The sequence below is a fragment of the Thermobia domestica genome, chromosome 13 (assembly GCF_964235325.1).
Source record: "Thermobia domestica chromosome 13, izTheDome1.hap1.1, whole genome shotgun sequence".
NCBI lineage: Eukaryota > Metazoa > Arthropoda > Insecta > Zygentoma > Lepismatidae > Thermobia > Thermobia domestica.
This window is the reverse complement of record NC_137466.1, coordinates 91,946,611-91,966,226: the sequence shown is the minus strand read 5'-3', so window position 1 is coordinate 91,966,226 and position 19,616 is coordinate 91,946,611. Positions and strand designations below refer to the sequence as shown.

The 19,616-nt window shown below is 38.8% G+C and overlaps 1 protein-coding gene across 2 annotated transcripts in view; it reads right to left on the bottom strand.

The window, feature by feature from the left end:
* The window catches only part of Adar (Adenosine deaminase acting on RNA), a 402,559-nt gene that overhangs the window by 196,950 nt on the left and 185,993 nt on the right, over positions 1 to 19,616 (bottom strand). For both annotated transcript variants that reach the window (XM_081736085.1, XM_081736087.1), the window contains one exon: positions 9,078 to 9,136. In XM_081736085.1, coding sequence (XP_081592211.1) covers positions 9,078 to 9,136 — 59 coding nt within the window. The remainder of the gene's footprint in view (positions 1 to 9,077; positions 9,137 to 19,616) is intronic.

Below are 19,616 nucleotides of genomic sequence, written 5' to 3'. Positions count from 1 at the left end.
ACCATCACGATTAAACCTTACAAATGCATAATTACACTACGCAACACTTTTTTTTATTTTTTATTTATTTATTTATTTATTTATTTATTATCATTATTATTATTTTGTCCTTGGGTTGCTGTTGTTGATTCCTTAGTCATATTCATTGAATATTTACGAAAAGGTGCATAATTCTCATGAAACTTCGCTTTTGTAAGTTTAAAATCGATTTGTTTGCAAAAAGAAATAACGCTATGAAATGTATTAGACTTTGCATTTAAATTAATTAAAGAAGTTTGGTAGTAAGTTCCTCAACACCCCTATTATAACATCAAAAGAGTAGGCTGCTTAAATACATAACTTAAATACATAGATATCAGGGTTCGTCATACTGTCCTCGATAACCGCGTTTAAAGTCACAATGTCTTGGTGAAAGTACTCACCGTGCTCCTCTGTACCCATATTTTCCTTAAAACTGTCCAGATGAGAGGCATCCTACAACCCGTTTCGCCATAGTTTGTCACCATGTTCGTAAGTTCCACATAATTTTCAGCTCTGTAATATCCTAAGAAACACTGAACGACTGCCACACAACTGCTCCAGGCTTCTTTTGTAATCTCAGTTAGCAACGTGAAGAACTCAGTGGACTGGATTATTATAATCATTTGTACACTTTAGCATCCATCTTAACACGAGATAGCTGCGGAAACATGTCTTGTAAAAACTTGAATGTGTCAGAATCTCTATGCAAAGCTTTCACAGATTGCTTGATAATGCCAAGTTAGTGTAACAATACAATTTTAGTGTCAACAAGTGGCTAGTATTTTACGTTATGTATCCTAACAGTGTATTCGTCCCGTTGTAGCCAGTACTTCCTCCGGTAGTGGGCCTCGGTGTCACTACTATCTCACAAACACAGATAACACGAGCATTTGGTGAAACCATCCTGCAAACTCATGAGTAAGGCAATAATTTTGAAGTTCCCTATTACTTGCAATCCATATTTTCTATATTCTAAATTGTCCAATAAGGTCTTGAAACTATTAAAGTCTTTCTTCATAGAGACAGAATGAATCATAGGAATAGAGAGGTGCTTATTCCCATTGTGCAGATGCAAAGCCTTGAGACTTCTAGACGAGCTGTCTATAAACAAACGCCACTCTTTCAGAATGCAGGGTATCTGTAAAGCATGAACACTTATAAGCACAATCCAGCCTTCATTAAAAAAAAAGTTTGTGCCGTCTCCTTTGAGCTGTTGCGTTTACTGATTTATCAACTATGTTATACTATTTTACCCACCATTTTTACTCAGACTTCGAATAAGATTATTAAAATCTGTTTGGTTATGATAGTAGGATTGTCAATTAGTAGTTCATATCTGCAATGTTTAATAAGAAAGGCATGCTGTGACACAAATGCAGTATAACATCATATTTCAGGGTTATAAATATACAAGGTGACTCATAAGTAGATATATAGTACTGTACTGATCAGATCATTGCAGTTTATATCATTTCTTATTGATATCCATCAGCTAGACTTATTATTTGTTCTTAATGTTACAACATAAGCTCGGAACAATCGAAGCAAATACACCCATAAACTAGAATGTTATACTTGATCAATGCAGAAGGGTATACCTACTTTTGGACCACCCTGTATATACACATACCTTTAAATTCTTACAAATAGCCTTAAAACACTCTGCCCGATGCATGTTGATTCTATTGCGAATCTCTCAGTGTTGTCAGATTCTTCAATCAAATTTAAATGCAACTTAACGCATCAAACGTTTTAATACGCTCATATAAATTCATTAATATAGGATAAATTCCATATTTTCGATGCTACTACTTACAGAAGCGAAGTTTCATATTTAAAAAAAAAAAAAAAAAAATCTTTTCTAGTTACTTTCAAGGTAACAATACAGGAAATCACTATTATAAAACAAGGACAAAATGAGTGTTGCATAGTGTATTATTGATGGAAAATGATTAAATATGCACACATAAATGTGTAACAATAAATATTGCACTACAAGTACAAAATAGGAAGTACACTTTGGTATCTACAGACGCAACCCATATTTAAAAATCAAGAGTACGATTAAATTAGTTCACCTTTTCACTACGCTGATATGCAACTGTACCAGCTATTTTCGTAAACTTATAAAGTACTTCCGAAATAAACCTTTTTGCAAATTAAAATAATGTAAAACAAATATACAGAAGCTCAAATACGAATAGTCGTGTTCGTAACCCTTCCATTTGTGTCGTAAGCTACCCTCATTTAATGGACAGGAAGTCCAATAAAATCGAAACTAGTGGAAATGAAAAAGAAGAAAAAGTTGGAATTATTCGTGCGTTGAAAATGAATTTCCCATTGGATGGTTGATCTACCTGTATTTTATGGATGATTCACCAATATGATTATTCCACTGCACAAGTGAAAGCAAAATATAAAGCGAAACTAAAGAACATAAATTTGTTACACATCGTTAATGGAAAACAAATAAGTTTTTATGTTTGAACTTGACAATTAGAAACAAAGCACTCAATCACATTTGAAACAGTCTTAAAATTTTCATTTCGAATGTTTTTAAAATCTTATTCTTAGCAAATCAAAATTACTGACTCTTAGCAAAATTTCCTGATTATTCCTGGTCTTCTCAAACTCCTTAACTTTTCCCAGTTTTCTAACGTTTGTCGCCACACTGCTAATGCTTTTAAATATTGCAGTGTTCCAGAAGTTTACAAAAGTTATAATTACAAGGTAATCAAAACAGTTCTCGTTTTTGACATCCCATTAATCATGTGCTCACAAAGAGGAAATAAATTACCCACTTACGCCAATTGGTCGGGAATCCGATCATCGATCTCCAGTAATGCAAGCAAGTTGCGTACATACAGCAGTCATAGCTCGTTCAGTGTCGAAGACAAATGAAAGTATCAAAGCAACTTGTTGGCGTGCGTTTGTTGTATGACTTAAAAATAGTCCTGTCAGCTGCCGCATCTAGTCGCCGCACATGCCAGGTATTTCGGGAGAATGCTGTGAACGAATGCAATATCAGGCATTGGTTCCGGAAATTCCGTTCGAGAGATGGACCCTTTCGGATAAGCCACACAACTGGACAACTACTTGTGTTGGATGATGACGCCATAAAAGCAACCATCGAGGACAATCGTGGTCTAACGTGTGAAGAACTTGCAAAAAGGTTCCATGTTTCCGCTAAAACAATCAGATTGTATCTGTGTGGGATAGGGAAGTCATTCAAGTTCAGCAAGTGATTACTCCACATATTGTCGGCAGCCAACAAGGAACAACGAGTGACAGTCTGTCCTTGTTCACTGAGAACCTGAACACACCCATCTTTGATCGCTTGCTCACTGGTGACGAAAAGTTGGTCCTTCCAAGCGTACAAGACATCGGTTGTGCCACGTGCCCTGTTCCTCACAGCTCAAAACCACCTGTGCACCCACGAAAGGTTATGCTCTCTGTATAGTGGAAATGTCACCAAGTGGTGCATTAGGAGCTCCTTCCACCTGATCAGACCATCACTGCTTATTTCTATTCTCAACAATTGCAAAAAGAACACACCATACACTGTGGCAGAAGGAGCCGGCATTGGAGAGTTGCAAGGGTGTGCTGTTCCTGCACAACAATGCCAAGCCACATATGGCAAAGAGGACCAGAGAGACCATTTAGCAACTTGGCTGGGAGATACTGTCATGCACCATATTCATCGTACCTTGCACCAACAGATTACCATCTGTTTCATTGCCTCAACCACCATGGGAGATCCTTCACAAATGAGGGGAACCTGCGGAACGCACTCACGGACTTATCTGCATCCACGACCGCTGCTGCGTTTTATCACAAGGGTATTGTGCAGCTCTAGAAACGTTCATTGACGCAGAAAAGAAAAAGTCTTTAACAGTAACCGCTGTTTTTCTCTAAAATAAGCAAAATGTAAACACTTCCTTTTACCTTTGGGTGGCCGCGTTGGTAAAAGGCATTGGATGCTGATGGAGATTACTTCGAAACCTAAAGGCACGTATTGTCCAGTGTATTGCTACTTTTTTTTTTTTTTTTTTTTTTTTTTTTTTTAATATCAGTGCTCTAAAACAGCAAGAACGTTTTCGATAACCTTGTAATATCTAGAAACATGCCGACGCGGATATTCAAACTATTTAGCTGTAAAAGGACTGTATGAATACAGAAGAGGTTACAACAGGTTGATACTACAGATTCTCTCAAACTTGTTACAACCGTAACGGAATACGGTTTCGATCTCAATTGAATAAATGGAATAAATGAATAAATGTTCACGAGAAATATTTGGCTTATCTTTGTTTCACTGATGACATTATTTTCTTCGGAAATTAAAATCTTCAAGGTATGATAAAAGAGCAAGTCGGCTAAAACTGAAATGTGGACTGAATGCGTAAAATCAAGGACTGAAGTTGAAAATACAGAATTAGAAGTGAACACCTACGTCTCTATTTGGGTCAGAAGAAGCGGCGATTCTTAAATGGAACAGACGGAACAGTCTCTTCTCTCCCTCATTTGCTACCTTACTGCAAAAGCAAGCTCTATGTCGTCTGCTCTATTCACCAAATGTTGAAAGTACAGTCAAAAAGGAAAACAGAACGTGGAAGGACTGACTGCAGAGCTCAATCACCACGTCGAACGACTTCTTTCTATAATTACTGTCCGACGAGAAATGCGAACCTCAATACCAGCAATCAGATTATTTCGAAACCTCTGACTGTTGCAAAAACATAAAACCGTTTATGACAGGAAATAGTGATGATGAAGGGTTAGCCCGGGGGTAGAGGAATTTCCTCTCCCCGAAGCTTTATTTCACTCCACCAATATTCTAACAGTACAAATCTTCACTACCCGTATACTGAAAGTCTCCCTTCCCGCCCGGGATGATCTGAAATCATCACTGATCGGAAGAGAATATAGTTTGATGAGTCACCTCTCTCTCTGTTTTGAACAACTGATCAGGTTAATGTATAGGGGAAGCCTAAAGATGAGTATATTCATGACTGCCTATCCTACTGTTAGGCAGGCCGTACATTGACCAGAGGACAGGGCAGTCGAGTCGGGGTTCAGTACTGTGAGCAATACAACAAAATCTCGTATTGCATATTCACTCGAGCACGTGCTAGGCAGAGGTCTCTCCAACGTTATTGTGACCGCCACAATTAATGCACTCAGTTTTCGTTCTCTCTATCTACACCATCTCATGTTTCTCTCTGCCTCGACTTGGCTGATCTTCCTTTAATCAATATGCAGCCGGCCTTAAACACGGCTGCGATTCTGTGCTGATCACGCAGCTTCATGATATTCCATTCGTCCCATTATGTTTCGAGAAGGACGAATTACTCAGTGATCAGATGGTAAATTGTATCCTATATACAGATGCTGTTTCGTAACAACGATGCAGTCACCCAAGATGAAAGTGTGCTAATGTACAATTTTGTTGAAAAATATCTTGGCTATCCACCTTGATTCAAAAACATATTTTAGCAACAGTACGTAGGAAATGCCAATACTGGGCTCTGAATTAAGATCTCAATCGGCAAAAAGAAAATCCATATTCGTTTTCGTTTAATTCTAACTGTGGGTAAGAGTACAAGACTTTTCAAAGAGAGTTGAGCGGCCAGCTTTTTGAATAAGCCAGACCTACTTAAGTACGGTTTGGAGAATGAACATTTCCTCCAGCCCGCTCAATCCCCGACTTGAAAATTACTGTACATATATGGTCAGTTTTAGTTCAAAGTGTCTGGTGCAAATTTCTTCTTTTCATTATTGCTCATCCAACTGAGTGATGTACTGTTCTTCATCGGGCCACTAGTTCTATGACTCATTTCGAGACGAATACCAGCTATACAACAGGTTAAAAATGATCTAACGACATATTAATAACAGAAGTTGCAATTTGTTAAGATGTTTATATTATTTTAATAACTATACAGTATGTGTCATGGAATATACTTCCTGTCCATGAAATACGAGTATTTCCAATGTTACAAAATGTTACTACACAGAAATTATTCCAATTACAGCTACATAGCTTCTGGTAAATAGATGGATTATTTTACTTTCTAATTTTTTTTCCAAATTGTGAGGTTGCGTTTACCAGTACAGTATATAGGAGAAATGTGATCATTTGTAGTAAAAATGACATCGTGCAGGAGGAAGCTGTATGTGTGCTCTGAAATCAGAGGATCGCCGATTAGCGTATAGAACAATTTCAGGAAGAAATATGGACAATCGCAATCAATTTCTAAAACACTGTTTCGCGGTATGCAAAATTCAAGACGACCGAGAGTGTGGAGTGTGATTTCCACTCTGTCAATGGGCTATCATCCGATAGAAAGAAAGTATACAGGATATGAGGAAGCCAAACTTTCCACGTCCACTCGTCCTACTTCAAATGGATTCGGACTTCCCCGGTCCACCATTAGCAAAATATAATTACATGGAGGTCCATAAGTCTTAGTACAGTGGATTATTTTGGAAACAAACATGATTAAAGCCAATCTCACTAGCGGAGGGTGGACTTGGGTAAAGGAGTTACCGATTGATGTATGCGTGGTGAATGGCGGTCATCTTGGATCCATGTTTTTTTTTTTTTTTTCAAATAGGAAGGTAGGCATGTGACACATCAATTAACATTGTTTTTTGCAGGGGAATACAGTCCCGCAAGCAGAAATGCGTTATCATGTCCCGTTCCAAAGTTATGATGCCCCAAAATTAACGGTTTTCTGTTTCCTTGCAGGGAGAGCGACATGGCACTAACGCTGCAAGAAAGACATGACGCCCCAAATTTGACAGGCTTTCTTTTCGTTGTAGGTAGAGCGAGATGGCACTGACGAAGCAGGAAAGAACTGAGATCATCCTAATGTCTGGGGAAAGAAGCAGTCGTGTGATTGCTAAGGAATTCAACGCGCGCCACCCCGAAAGACCTGCAATAAACCACAACACCGTTAGCTACCTCATTAAAAAATTCAGTGTAACTGGTAATGTTGCTCACAGACCGCGGTCAGGTCCCCCACGAACACCGACAGATAAAGAGACATCCACAATGGTGCTTGCTACGAGTGTGAAAAGTCCGAAGCGCAGCACAAGACAAATATCAGCAATAACAGGCCTACCACGTGCTTCCGTGATGAGGATTCTCCATACGAACAAGTGCCATCCCTTCAAGCTGCAGCTTCTCCACAACTTTTAGAGGATGATCCAGAGCGACGCATGGAATTCGCCATTTGGGCTTTGTCACAATATAATCGAGATCCGCATTTCCCAGCCAGGGTTCTCTTCACAGACGAGGCAAACTTTTATTTGGATGGGGAAGTGAGTCACCAGAACTGCGATATTGGTCGGATGAAAACCCACATGCGATCAATCCCTGCAAAAGGGTTACCCCTACTCATATCATGTTGTGGTGTGGCATATGGACCACGTCGATTATAGGACCCTTATTCATTCCTGGTAACCTAAATGGTGTCCGATATCTGGACATGCTACAGGAGTTGGTATTTCCGTTGCTTCTCCGTCCTGATGCTACATTGCCGCGATATTTTCAAAAAGATGGTGCCCCACCGCACTATACGCTGCCTGTGCGGGAATGCTTGGATCTGCATTTTCCTGGACGTTGAATCGGTCATCGAGGCCCTGTTGAGTGATCAGCTGGGTCGCCGGACCTTACTCCCTTGGAATTTTTATGGAGACACTTAAAACACCTGGTGTATCAGAAGAAGATTCGGGATGTTGCACACCTACATGGACGTATTCAGGACGCCTGTGATAGCATCACCCCCGCTGTGTTGTTATGGGTTTAGGAGGACTGGATTAAGAGACTCCGGTTGTGTTGCAATGGACGAGCAACATGTGGAGCACATACTATAGGTAGGACTTTAGGGCGTCATAACTTTGGAACGGGACATTATAACGCATTTCTGCTTGCGGGACTGTATTCCCCTGCAAAAACACTGTTAATTGATGTGTCACATGCCTATTTTCCCATTTGAAAAAAATAACCTGGATCCAAGATGGCCGCCATTCACCACGCATGCACCAATCGCTAGTTCCTTTACCCAAGTCCGCCCTTCGCTAGTCAGATTTGCTTTAATCATGTTTGTTTCTAAAGTAATCCATTGTACTAGGACTTGTGGACCACCCTGTATATGTATGAAGTCCAGATAATATAATTTTCAGCAGAGGTGATCTTCCTCGTAATTTTGCTGTTGCGACCAGGGTTAAGTATTTACACCCTGTGTTTTACATATCAGGGTTGTTTTCACACCTCCAGGAAGGAATATACGAATATGAGGTTCAGTAAATTGTGATGTCGTCCTGGAACAAAAGAAACCCCAAAATGGAAAGAATTGTGCAATTTGGTAAGTAATTTTGTGTGCGTGTGTATGTATGTGTGTGTGTGAGAGAGAGAGAGAGAGTGTGTGTGTGTGTGTGTGTGAGAGGGGGAGTTTATAATAACCGCTGACTTTTGTCTGGATAAGCTGGAAAACTTTGTGAGACATCTCAACTAAATGGACTGCGACCCATGATGATCTAGCAAAATGACTCCGCTGCATTGGAAATTACGCGTTCGAAATTTCTTGAATGACACATTCCCTTATACCATGGCCTCTATGATCACTGACATTGCCCCTCTGGACTTTCCGTGTAGGGTAACCATAGGTACCCTATATGGGGACATAGAGAACAAAAGCAGCGGTCGTGAAACTCCATAAATATTGCACACACGGCCTGAAACCGAATACTGTTTATAAGTATTGCTGGCAACAACGGGCGCACTTGTGGTGGTGTATTGCTAACCTTAAAAAATATTCGATGTTCTGACACACGTCAGGCTAAATGAATGTTTTCGGAAAAACGTAGAGGGCAACTCTACAATCATCTAGAAATGTGGAAAATATCTTTAATTCACTTTATGCTCACAAAACTAAAGCAAATACATACTAATATTCAATACATTGATATTTTCTGACTTCCGTAAGAACACTTATAATCTGTGAATTGTATCTATATGAATGCAGTAATATATACAAAAATGAACTCACCCCTTCACACTTCACATTGATACTAGAAGTAACGTCATTGACAGCCACAGCTTTTATATCTGCAAGAAAAGGAAAATACATGAGTTTCCAGTAAGTTGTAGAATCTACACAAGATATGTTTTCCGAAATTTGAACTCAGGAAGATTATATATATCTCGCGAACTATACATCATATATGAAAAATATTAAGAGACAATGTACAATACAGAGGGGCCTAAGAAATGAGTCACACATTAGGTTTCCCCCGCCCCCCATGTTGGGGAGGGGGGTGAACGGAAAATTTTCAAATGGGAACATAGGTCGAGTGATACCTCGTTCGAAATAAGCTTGAGAAATTGAACAATTTTTGTAGGAAAAAATTTTTGATATGGGGCACCGTTTTCAAGATGGGCCCCAAAAATTGTCCTGTATCCGATAAAATTTCCAGTACTTATAAATAAGTGTTACAAGCCAATATATCGCGAACTATACATCATATAAGAAAAATATTAAGAGACAATGTACAATACAGAGGGGCCTCAGAAATGAGTCAAACATTAGGTTTCCCCCGCCCCCATTTTGGGGGGAGGGGGTGAACGTGAAATTTTCAAATGAGAACATAGATCGAGTGATACCTCGTTCGAAAAAGCTTGAAAAATTGAACAATTTTTGTAGGAAACAATTTTTGATATGGGGCATCGTTTTCAAGATGGGCCCCAAAAATGGTCCTGTATCCGATAAAATTTCCAGTACTTATAAATCGGAAACGGCTAAGTAGAAAAACATGAAACAAAAAATGAAAAAGGTAAACGCCATAGGCAACGGGGAATGGTGTTGTCGTGGTGCCCCAAGGCCCCATCATGGGGCGCCGGGACCAATTTTAAAATTTCAAATCTGAATATAGGTCGAGTGATACCTTGTTTGATAGATTATGGAAAACCAAACAGCTAATTAAAAAAAATATTTTGATTTCGGGCAGGCCTGTTTCAAAATGGCCGCCGGAAATGGTTCCACATTCAGATAGAAAGTGCCGTGTTCAAACTGAGTGTTACAAGCCAATATCTCGCGAATTATTGCATCAAATAAAAAGTGTTAAGAGTCAATGTACAATATAAACAGGCCTAAAAATATGTCGAACACGAGGTTCCATCATCATACTGTAAGTGAATAACAAGTAAAATGTTCGGGGGCAAAATCGACCTATAAGGGTTAACGTAATAATAATAATAATAATAATAATAATAATAATAATAATAATAATAATAATAATAAGAAGAAGAAGAAGAAGAAGAAGAAGAAGAAGAAGGAGGAGGAGTAGGAGGAGTAGGAGTAGGATACTACTACGAAAAGTAATAATAAAACTAGTAATAATAATAATAATAATAATATGAATGAAAATATTAAAACAATGAATAATACTAATACGTATGCGCAAAGAGACGTCGTTTCTCAATCACTACAATCCTATGAGAAAGGGATAGGAAGGTACCTATTAGGCCCTACTTGTAGGCAACATCTCAGCATGTGCCCAGTTGGAGTAAGGAAAGCCCGTCAACGTCATTGCCTGGGGAATGGAATCGATGGCCTTCGAAACATAGTACAACGATAACGTTGTATATTGCATTAACAATCTGTACCATCTTATAAAAAAAAAGGATCAAAGGCGAATTATTTGAGCCGTTTTATACAAAGAAAAGAAAGTTGCAAAGAAATATCTTTAGATTATTTTTGATCGTCAACTATTAATGTAATCGCTATGGAAACATAATAAATGTAAGTGTAAGTGTGCAGACATCTTGTTAAATATGTCAATGTGGAATATAAACGCTTCTCAAGATTAAGTATTAAAACCAATTTAAGAAAATTGTAAATTGTGTTTGTCACGTAGTTTAAGAACCGGGATACAATCTAGATACTACGTAGAAATAAATGTAGTAAAATTAGTGGTGTCTCAACTCCAGAAAATAGACATTTTAACTTATTATAAATTGGTGCCGGAAACCCGAAAATAGACATTAGAAACGTAGCAATAGCTAGTACTCTACCTCCTTAATAATGGCTGGTATACACAAGTGTCAATAGAGCCGATCACACAGGGGACGGGAATGTGATTTTCATTGTTCTACTGAGAACATTTGACTGTACCTGTGTGTTGTTTGTTCATGCAGTGTGAATAGTATGGTATTATTTTTTTCTTGTTGAGTAGTAGTGTTCAACGTAAAATCATCATTGATGTTACATTGCCTAGCTGTTAGTGAGAGTGTTAGTGACTTAAGTGGCAGTGGATATTGTAGGTAGGGGCTGTAGTTGTGTGTTGAACGGTTCAAAAGCGTAGAAAGAACGGGATATCAACTTTGGTGATAAGTTTTCCGTACAAGGAATGAACACACTCGCATTAATATTAATAGTTTGGGTAGCGTTTGAATAGAGCAATGGCGGTGTTTGATCATTGTGTAGATATGTTGCTGGTGTTGGGCGAATGTAGAAGAAACTATCGTAACGCGGCACTAATGTATGCAATGCGCTATCCCCAACGCCAACAAACATCTCACGGCATTTCTGCGATTGGAGAGACGTTTGCGGCAACATGGTAGTCTTGTCCGGGGACGAGGTAGGGGTCGTCACAGCTCTGCAACCAATGAAGAACGTGCAACAGGAATATTGGCAGCAGTGCATGTAGACCCACATGTTACCACGAGACACCTCGCTCAGGCCAGTGGAGTTAGCCAAAGATCTGTAGTGCGTATTTTGTTCATGTTTCATCCTATCATATCATCTTACATCAGGAACTATCTGGCAATGATTTTCATGCCAGATTGCAATTTTGTCTATGGTTGGAAGGTATGGAAAACAGACAACGCAACTTCATATCCACCATCTTGTTTAGCGATGAAGCTACATTTACAAACACAGGACACGTAAACCGACATAATATGCATTATTGGGCTAGGGAAAATCCACTATGGCAGAGACAAGTTGCTCATCAGCATCGGTGGTCTCTTAATGTATGGTGTGGCATCCTTGGTAACCATATCATTGGACTATATTTTTTTGATGGACGTCTTACTGGTGATACCTATGCCGCATTTATCAGTGATGTACTATACCCGGAGTTGTTAGAGAATATTCCTTTCGCTGAACGTATAAGAATGTGGTATCAACATGATGGTACTCCAGCACACAACGCACGCCAGGTCAGAGCCTTATTGGACCACCATATGGCGAATAAATGGATTGGGCGCCGAGGTCCTATTCACTGGCCTCCACGATCTCCTGGCCTAACCCCACTTGATTTTTTCCTCTGGGGTTATGTTAAGGATCGGGTAATGTCCAACGTACCAACAACTACTGATGATATGAAGGCGCGTATCCAAGGCGTGTGTGCATCTATCACTCCAGAGATGCTACATGATGTACGAACATCCCTATGCCGCCGCTTACGGAGGTGTGTGGAACAGGATGGAGAACATATCGAGCATCATTTGTAACATGGCAAGTGTTGAAATTATTTGCTTTACAGTGATTGAAATTACAATTTTTAACATCGCACATACCCGTAGAATTACTAAACGTTATTCTACTACTTTACAGGATATAAGGTTGTGGTAATGCTGTTGTGACAGGCTTGCCTGAAATCAAAACAACTTTTGTAGTAAGCTGTTTGGTATTTCACGATCTATCAAAGAGGTATCACTCGCCGTATGTTGCGATTTGAAAATTCCATGTACACTCCTCCACACAAAAGCGGGGCGAGGGAACTTTCACAAATTTCAGGCTTTCTGTATTGTACATTGACTCTTAACACTTTTCTTATTTGATGCGTAGTTCGCTTGATATTGCGTGTAATACTCAATTTGAACACTGCACTTTCTATCTGAATGTGGAACCATTTTTGGCGGCCATTTTGAAACAGGCTTGCCCAAAATGAAAACAAATTTTGTACGAAGCTGTTTGGCTTTCCACGATCTATCAAACAAGGTATCACTCAACCTACAGGTATATTCCCATTTGAAATTTTGAAATTGGTCCCGGGGCCCCATGATTAGGGCCCTGGGAACACCACGACAACATCATTCCACTTTGCCTATGATGTTTTCGTTTTTCATTTTTTGTTTAATCGTTTACTACTCATACGTTTCCGATTTATAAGTACTGGAAATTTTATCTGATACAGGACCAATTTTAGGGTCTATCTTGAAAACGGTGCCCCATATCAAAAATTGTTTCCTACAAAAATTCCAGTTCAATTTTTCAAGCTCTTTCGAACGAGGTATCACTCGACCTATGATCCTATTTGAAAATTTCACGTTCACCCCCCTCCCCCCAAAATGGGGGGCGGGGGAAACCTAATGTTTGACTCATTTCTTAGGCCCCTCTGTATTGTACATTGTCTCTTAATATTTTTCTTATATGATGTATAGTTCACGAGATATTGGCTTGTAACACTTATTTTGACTCACCCTGTATATATATATATATATATATATATATATATATATATGGAGAAAATTAATGCTCCCCTAGAAGCAATCCATGTCAGAGGAAATCCACGTATCAATAAATTATACTAAGTATGCTACAAGTTTTTTTTTCTAACAGTATCTTCTATTATAATGTACCTAGTTATATCATAAATACTGTCACAAAGTTTGTAGTGGGGCTGTGAGCATTCGGAGTGGCACAGTGCTGCCATCGTGTATAAAGAGGAAGATGCATGTAGTGTGTATTTCACTGTTCATGACATACGTTGATATTGTACTGAGTTCTGATGGAGTAGGGCGATTACGAAAATCGTGTAGCAGTAATTGCACTACCCATTTTCAACCTCCTGAAACCCCTACAAATCAGCAAGAGATACGTGTATCGCGCCATACAGCGATACACCGAGACTGGAATGGCAGCTGACCGCACAAGGAGTGGCAGACCACGAACGGTACGAATCCCGCAGGTCCAGAAAGCAGTCGCAGCAAGAATTCGAAGAAATCCTGTTCGAACACAAAGTGTGATGGCTGCTGAGATGACCATCAGCAGAAATTCCATGTCTCGTGTGCTCAGGAGTGACATACATCTACGAGCGTATACGAGTAATACTTGCTGTATCGTTTTTCTACGACTGAGCGACACGGTCTAGAAGAATTATGGATATCTTAAGGCACCAAAAAACATGGCTTTTGTATCCAGCTTTCCTAACAATTTCACACTCTGTAATGAACATTAGCGAAGATTGTTTTAATTCACTGCAACGATATGTTGTCCTATTATATTCAAAAGCAAGTGAAAAATTTAAAGTTAATGAAGCCTTGCGAGAAATCTTTTTGGAAAAGGTCAGACCTCTTACAGCGCTTCCTCCAACTTGTGATGCCTTGCTTCTTCACACCACGCGTGCAGCATACCAAGGTGGACAAATCTAGGGCTAGGTAATAAAGAAGACAGCACATATTCCTTCACTAGTAAACTGGGGATGGACTGATAATGGAAGTGAACTTTCTCCAAAATGGACTTCCATTCCAGTTGTATCCAAAGCATGTAGGAAACTCTTTTTGAGATGTGCCTGCAAGATATGTATCAAAAGATGTCGTTGTAGAAGTGCAAGTGTCCCGTGCTGCTTTTTGTGTTCTGTATGTAGGGGAATATGTGGAAAGGTGATGAAAACTGAAAACGACGATATAGACCAATGAAACTTTCATGTAAGTAGCACTCATTATTTCTGAAAAATCAGTTGATCCACAGTAAAATACTACACGTTGGAAAAGAACCAATAAACAGATAAACTGATATATATGATTCATTATAGAATACCTTGTACAGTTCGCAGCAAAAAACCTGCAATATGAGCATGTAGGTTTATTGTGAAACTACGCCTAACAGCGCAGGGAATCGACATAACGTCTAAGTGGCACGAATCAGGCCAGGAGAAACCTCGGCGTCCTCCCCTGTACACTTATTTTGGAGCAAAAGACTTTGTCATTTTGCAACAAACTTACATGCTCATGTTGCAGGTTTTTTGCTGCGGACTGTACACAGAGTAATATTAACTGTTCGTCGAGATCATAAAACTGTTTGTACACGTAGAAAATCCTAAAGATATACTGTGGATTTCAAATTATCGAACCAAGTGTTTGTGTTATGTTTCTGTTTTTATAATACGAAAGAAATTATTTACTTTCTAATTTATAACAATATATAACAATGTAATTTCCTTATAATACAGGGTTATTATAAATAATGGACCCATTGTTAAAAATTCGTAGTAATTAAAGTACAAATCCAAAATGAACAATCTTTATACCAATGGAAAGAGGAAGGTTGAAAGTTTCGGTGGACAATCGTGGTTCCCGAAGCGGCGGATCGAGTTCGCGCGGCAATAGGCCGCCATTCGTTTCCCTCTCAGTTGTGAGTGAGATGGCTACCGTAGAGCACATGGTTTTCTGCGTTCTTGAGTTCGCAAGCAGTGAGTCACAAATTGTAGTGCAGCGGGCATTTCGTACAAAATTCGGTATTGACCCACCAACTAGAAAAAGCATTTTTTTAAGCGTTGGTTTACGCAATTTCAACAGACTGTATGTGCAAAGGGAAAAGCACAGGCCGACCACGTGTGTCAGAGGATGATGTCAGACGTATTGAAGAAAGTTTTGTTCGCAGTCCACGTAAGTTTACCAATAGAGCTAGTAAAGAACTTGAAATACCTCAAGCAACTGTCTGGAAAGTTCTGAGACGGCGTGTGCTGTACAAGCTCTACCGATTACAACTTGTGCAGGCTCACAACTGCCGTGCACTCAGTAACAGTAGATACACTTGCTCGTGTGTGGGACGAGTTCAGCTACCGCATAGATGTTTGCCGTGCAGCAGACGGTGGACACACTGAACATTTTTGCAAAGAAACTTTGAAACTTCCACTTTCCATTGGTATAAAGATTGTTCATTTTGAATTTGTACTTTAATAAATATACATCTTTAAAAATGGGTCCATGATTTATAATAATCCTATTGTAAATGATACAAAGCCAATGTCTATGATTTAAAGACATGAACTTATTTCTTAGTCTTCCTGTGCAGTTCTCTTTCAATTCAGATGAAACCATAAAACTTTTTTCTATCGTGAAGCTACGCAAGTAATTTCTTAAGATATTCTTAAACTTGATTCATGTGTAAAAGTGAATGGTAACACAGTAGGTGATATTACTTTGTCCGTATTTGTTTACAAATCTAGATACTCGGGTCAATATTTCGAAAGAAACTAATCTTTATGGATCATAATTAATGGCCGCCATATTGGATTCATATAACCGGGCTGTCTTGCCGGCGGGTCAGGCTGTCTTGTGCTCTGGTGAAAATGGGACTTATGAAAAACATATCACAAGAGAATGATTTGTTTTGTACAATGCAGCATCCATCAGTGATGTTTTATTACGGTGAATTAACTCTCGTTCGAAATTTGGGAAAATCATCGACTCAACGTAAATTTTTAAATTGTCATAACTTCATTGTTTATTAGCCAATCTGAATGAACTATACACCAAGAGAAAGATAATTTAACACTCTTTAAAAAGTTATACGACATCTTTTTCGATAATCCCAGCCGTTTACTTGTTATTTTAAAAAATGAGTAAACTCCATCATAAGAAATGCAAAGTTCCAAATTAAATAATTTCTGTAGATGTTAATTTCAGTGCTATGTAAAAACTTTTGCTAACCTATTAGACCATGTTATCTTCTACGTCGTTTAGTTTTTGAATTGTGAAGATTGGACTATTAGTTAAGAAGATATAGGCCTCTAAAACAAACACTATAGTGGGGCCACTTCGATTTCTGCTTAGTTGGATCAGGGGAACAACATATCCTAGTGGTACCTTTTTAACACAAAGTGCAGGATACTTCCCGTAAGCTCTCCTACTACAAAAGCAGGGTATTTATCACTTCCTTTGTTTCTTAAGGATTGTTGAAAGGGTTACAGAGATTTATTTTGAGGTTTGCTTTAATTAAACAGCTACATATATAAGAAACATGGAATAGGAATACAACAAAAGTGCAAGCAAACAATATTGTTCAAGTTATTGAGCTTCAGGATCATCGATAAATTCAGTATCTTTTTCCTTCTAACCTGCTTGCGGAAGTGTTTCAAAAAGTGTTTATATACAGGGTTGATCCACTTCTTCATATCTTATGTGTCTTTCCATTTGTTGTAACTGATCGAACTTGCTTATCTGTAATAGAATTCAATGTTGTGGGTATGATGATGCTCGATCGGCGATTGTGCTGAACGTTCACTGTAATGAAATCATCTGCAAATGATTTCTTGTATTGGTAAGAAAATGGCGAATATCTGCTGACACGAATCCACACAGCGTCACTGATTCTCACAGCTTCTGCAGACTCTGATATCATACGGTTTATTAACTGTCCTCGAGTTTGTGCAAGGGAGCTGAAATTCAAAAACTGGCTCAACAGTTGTGTTTGGACTCAGAATTTTTTGTTAGTGGCAATAAAATTTACCCAGTCCTGATATATAGCAATCGTTTGGTGAGTTCTTCTGCTGTCTTTCTCAATAATGGCATGAAAACCATCAACTTCACTATGTGTATGCCCCTTCAGTAAATATTTGTGATCTATAACTTCTAATTACGGGCGTTATGCAATAATCTATATGTAAAACAAGATAAGTGAAGCACAGTTGTCCGACCATAAGATTATACATTTTACATTGTGAGGAAGTTCCTGAATTAACAGCAAGCAATGCTGAAGCAATGGCATTTCCACTTCGACCACCAATACTCTCATCTAAAACAACACAATGGCATTTTCAGTCTGTTGCATCAAAAACTGTGTGGTTGAATGTCCAGAGCTTTTGTTTGTTTAGTTTTGGCGTTGGTATACACTTTTGTAAATCCACAAGCAGAGTACGAAAAAAATTATTTTCACTGGAGCTATCTTTGTCTGTAGATTTCAACTTGTAACGAAGATCTGCTTCATCAATGTGCTTCCTGTACCGTTCCTCCACAACCGGTTTTTCATTATCTGTATAGCTTTTCAGTTTGACATTAAATTCATCACAAACATAACAAGAATCTTTGGAGGGAAATTAAAGGCGATATTGAATTCTTCATTGAATACTCGACGATAAATTGGTTCCTGTACTGCGGCCCGATTTAGTGCATTGCACATTTCAGTGCTTACATGCACGCTCCTTCCTTCCTTCAATCACAAAATTGTAAGTACGGCTCATGTTTCTTTGTTTTTTTGCCAATTCTTAGGAGCTTGCCTTTATTTGGAGTTTCAACAAAGTAGTAAACTGCTTTTATTGGTTCCAATTTCTGCATAACAAACTTCATCATGATATTCTCTCTGCTTCTTTTCATCTACAGTAGATAAACACTTGTTCTTGCAATTACACGTGCCCTTTATTTCCTTCGTTTGCATCACAAGCGAATTCTTACCGCTGAAATCTTCAAACGTCTCTCCCTTTAATCGTCTTCTTTCGCCCTATTACTACGCCACTGTTTTGATTTGCAAATTTTCTTTGTTTTTACTTAGTTCCTGTTTCGGTATACACTTGTATTTCTGCACCAACTTCTGGCACAACAGCTGATGATTCACCTTCTTCACTAGGCTCAACTTCATTGTGTAGTTGGGGGCCGCGGTGGCTCAGTGGTAGAGCGTTCACCTCTGGTGCTAGGGGTCCCGGGTTCGATCCCAGCTCCCGCCAAGTGAACTTTGTGGTGGACAAACACCGTGTGCGTGGGTTTTCTCGGGGTTCTCCCGTTTCCTCCCACTTCCTTCATTCCACCATTTCATTCATTACTCATCATCACCGTCTCCTTTAGCCTAACCGGCATAACCGTGGGACGTAAAACTCAAAGATTTCATTTAATTTTTTTTCATTGTGTAGTTGTTGTTTGTCGAGTTCCTTCTGGTGCTGTTGACCTTTGCTATTAATATCTTGGAACAACCTTCTTTTAACCTTATAACTTACACTTCCATCTTCATCTGTGCTTGGTTCGGTCGAAGGATTGTATGACGATTCCGAGTCAACTAATGATTCTTCATCTGATGACTGGATATTTTTTGAAAATTAAAATCTTCACTATTATCTTCTTGACCCACACTTTCGTTATTATCAGATTTCGCTTTAATCATTTCAAGTATTTTATATCCACGAGTGAAACGGCTGGACATCTTGCACTGTCAGTGAGAACTGTCGCGACTAGAATGTGCAAAAAAGTTAAATATACTTGCGTACAAAGCACCATCTATAAATTTCATTGTTGCTTAAAAGCAGAAAGGAATACGCCAGATCTTTCTGACTTATTTTCTTTTGCCTCTAAGTACCTTCGGACTTAGAGGCAAAAGAAAATCCAATTTTATTGTTGCTATTTCTTAAAGTATTCATAACACAATTACAAGCTTTTTAAGAATAAGAGATATGAAAACATGTGTTTCAAATCTGGCAATAACTCATTTTCACAAAAAAAGACTTACACCCCTCTGCCTTTGTCCGGAAATACGTATAGCTACATGGTATAGGCCAGGGAACCTTTTCCACTTACGTGTCACTATTTTAAA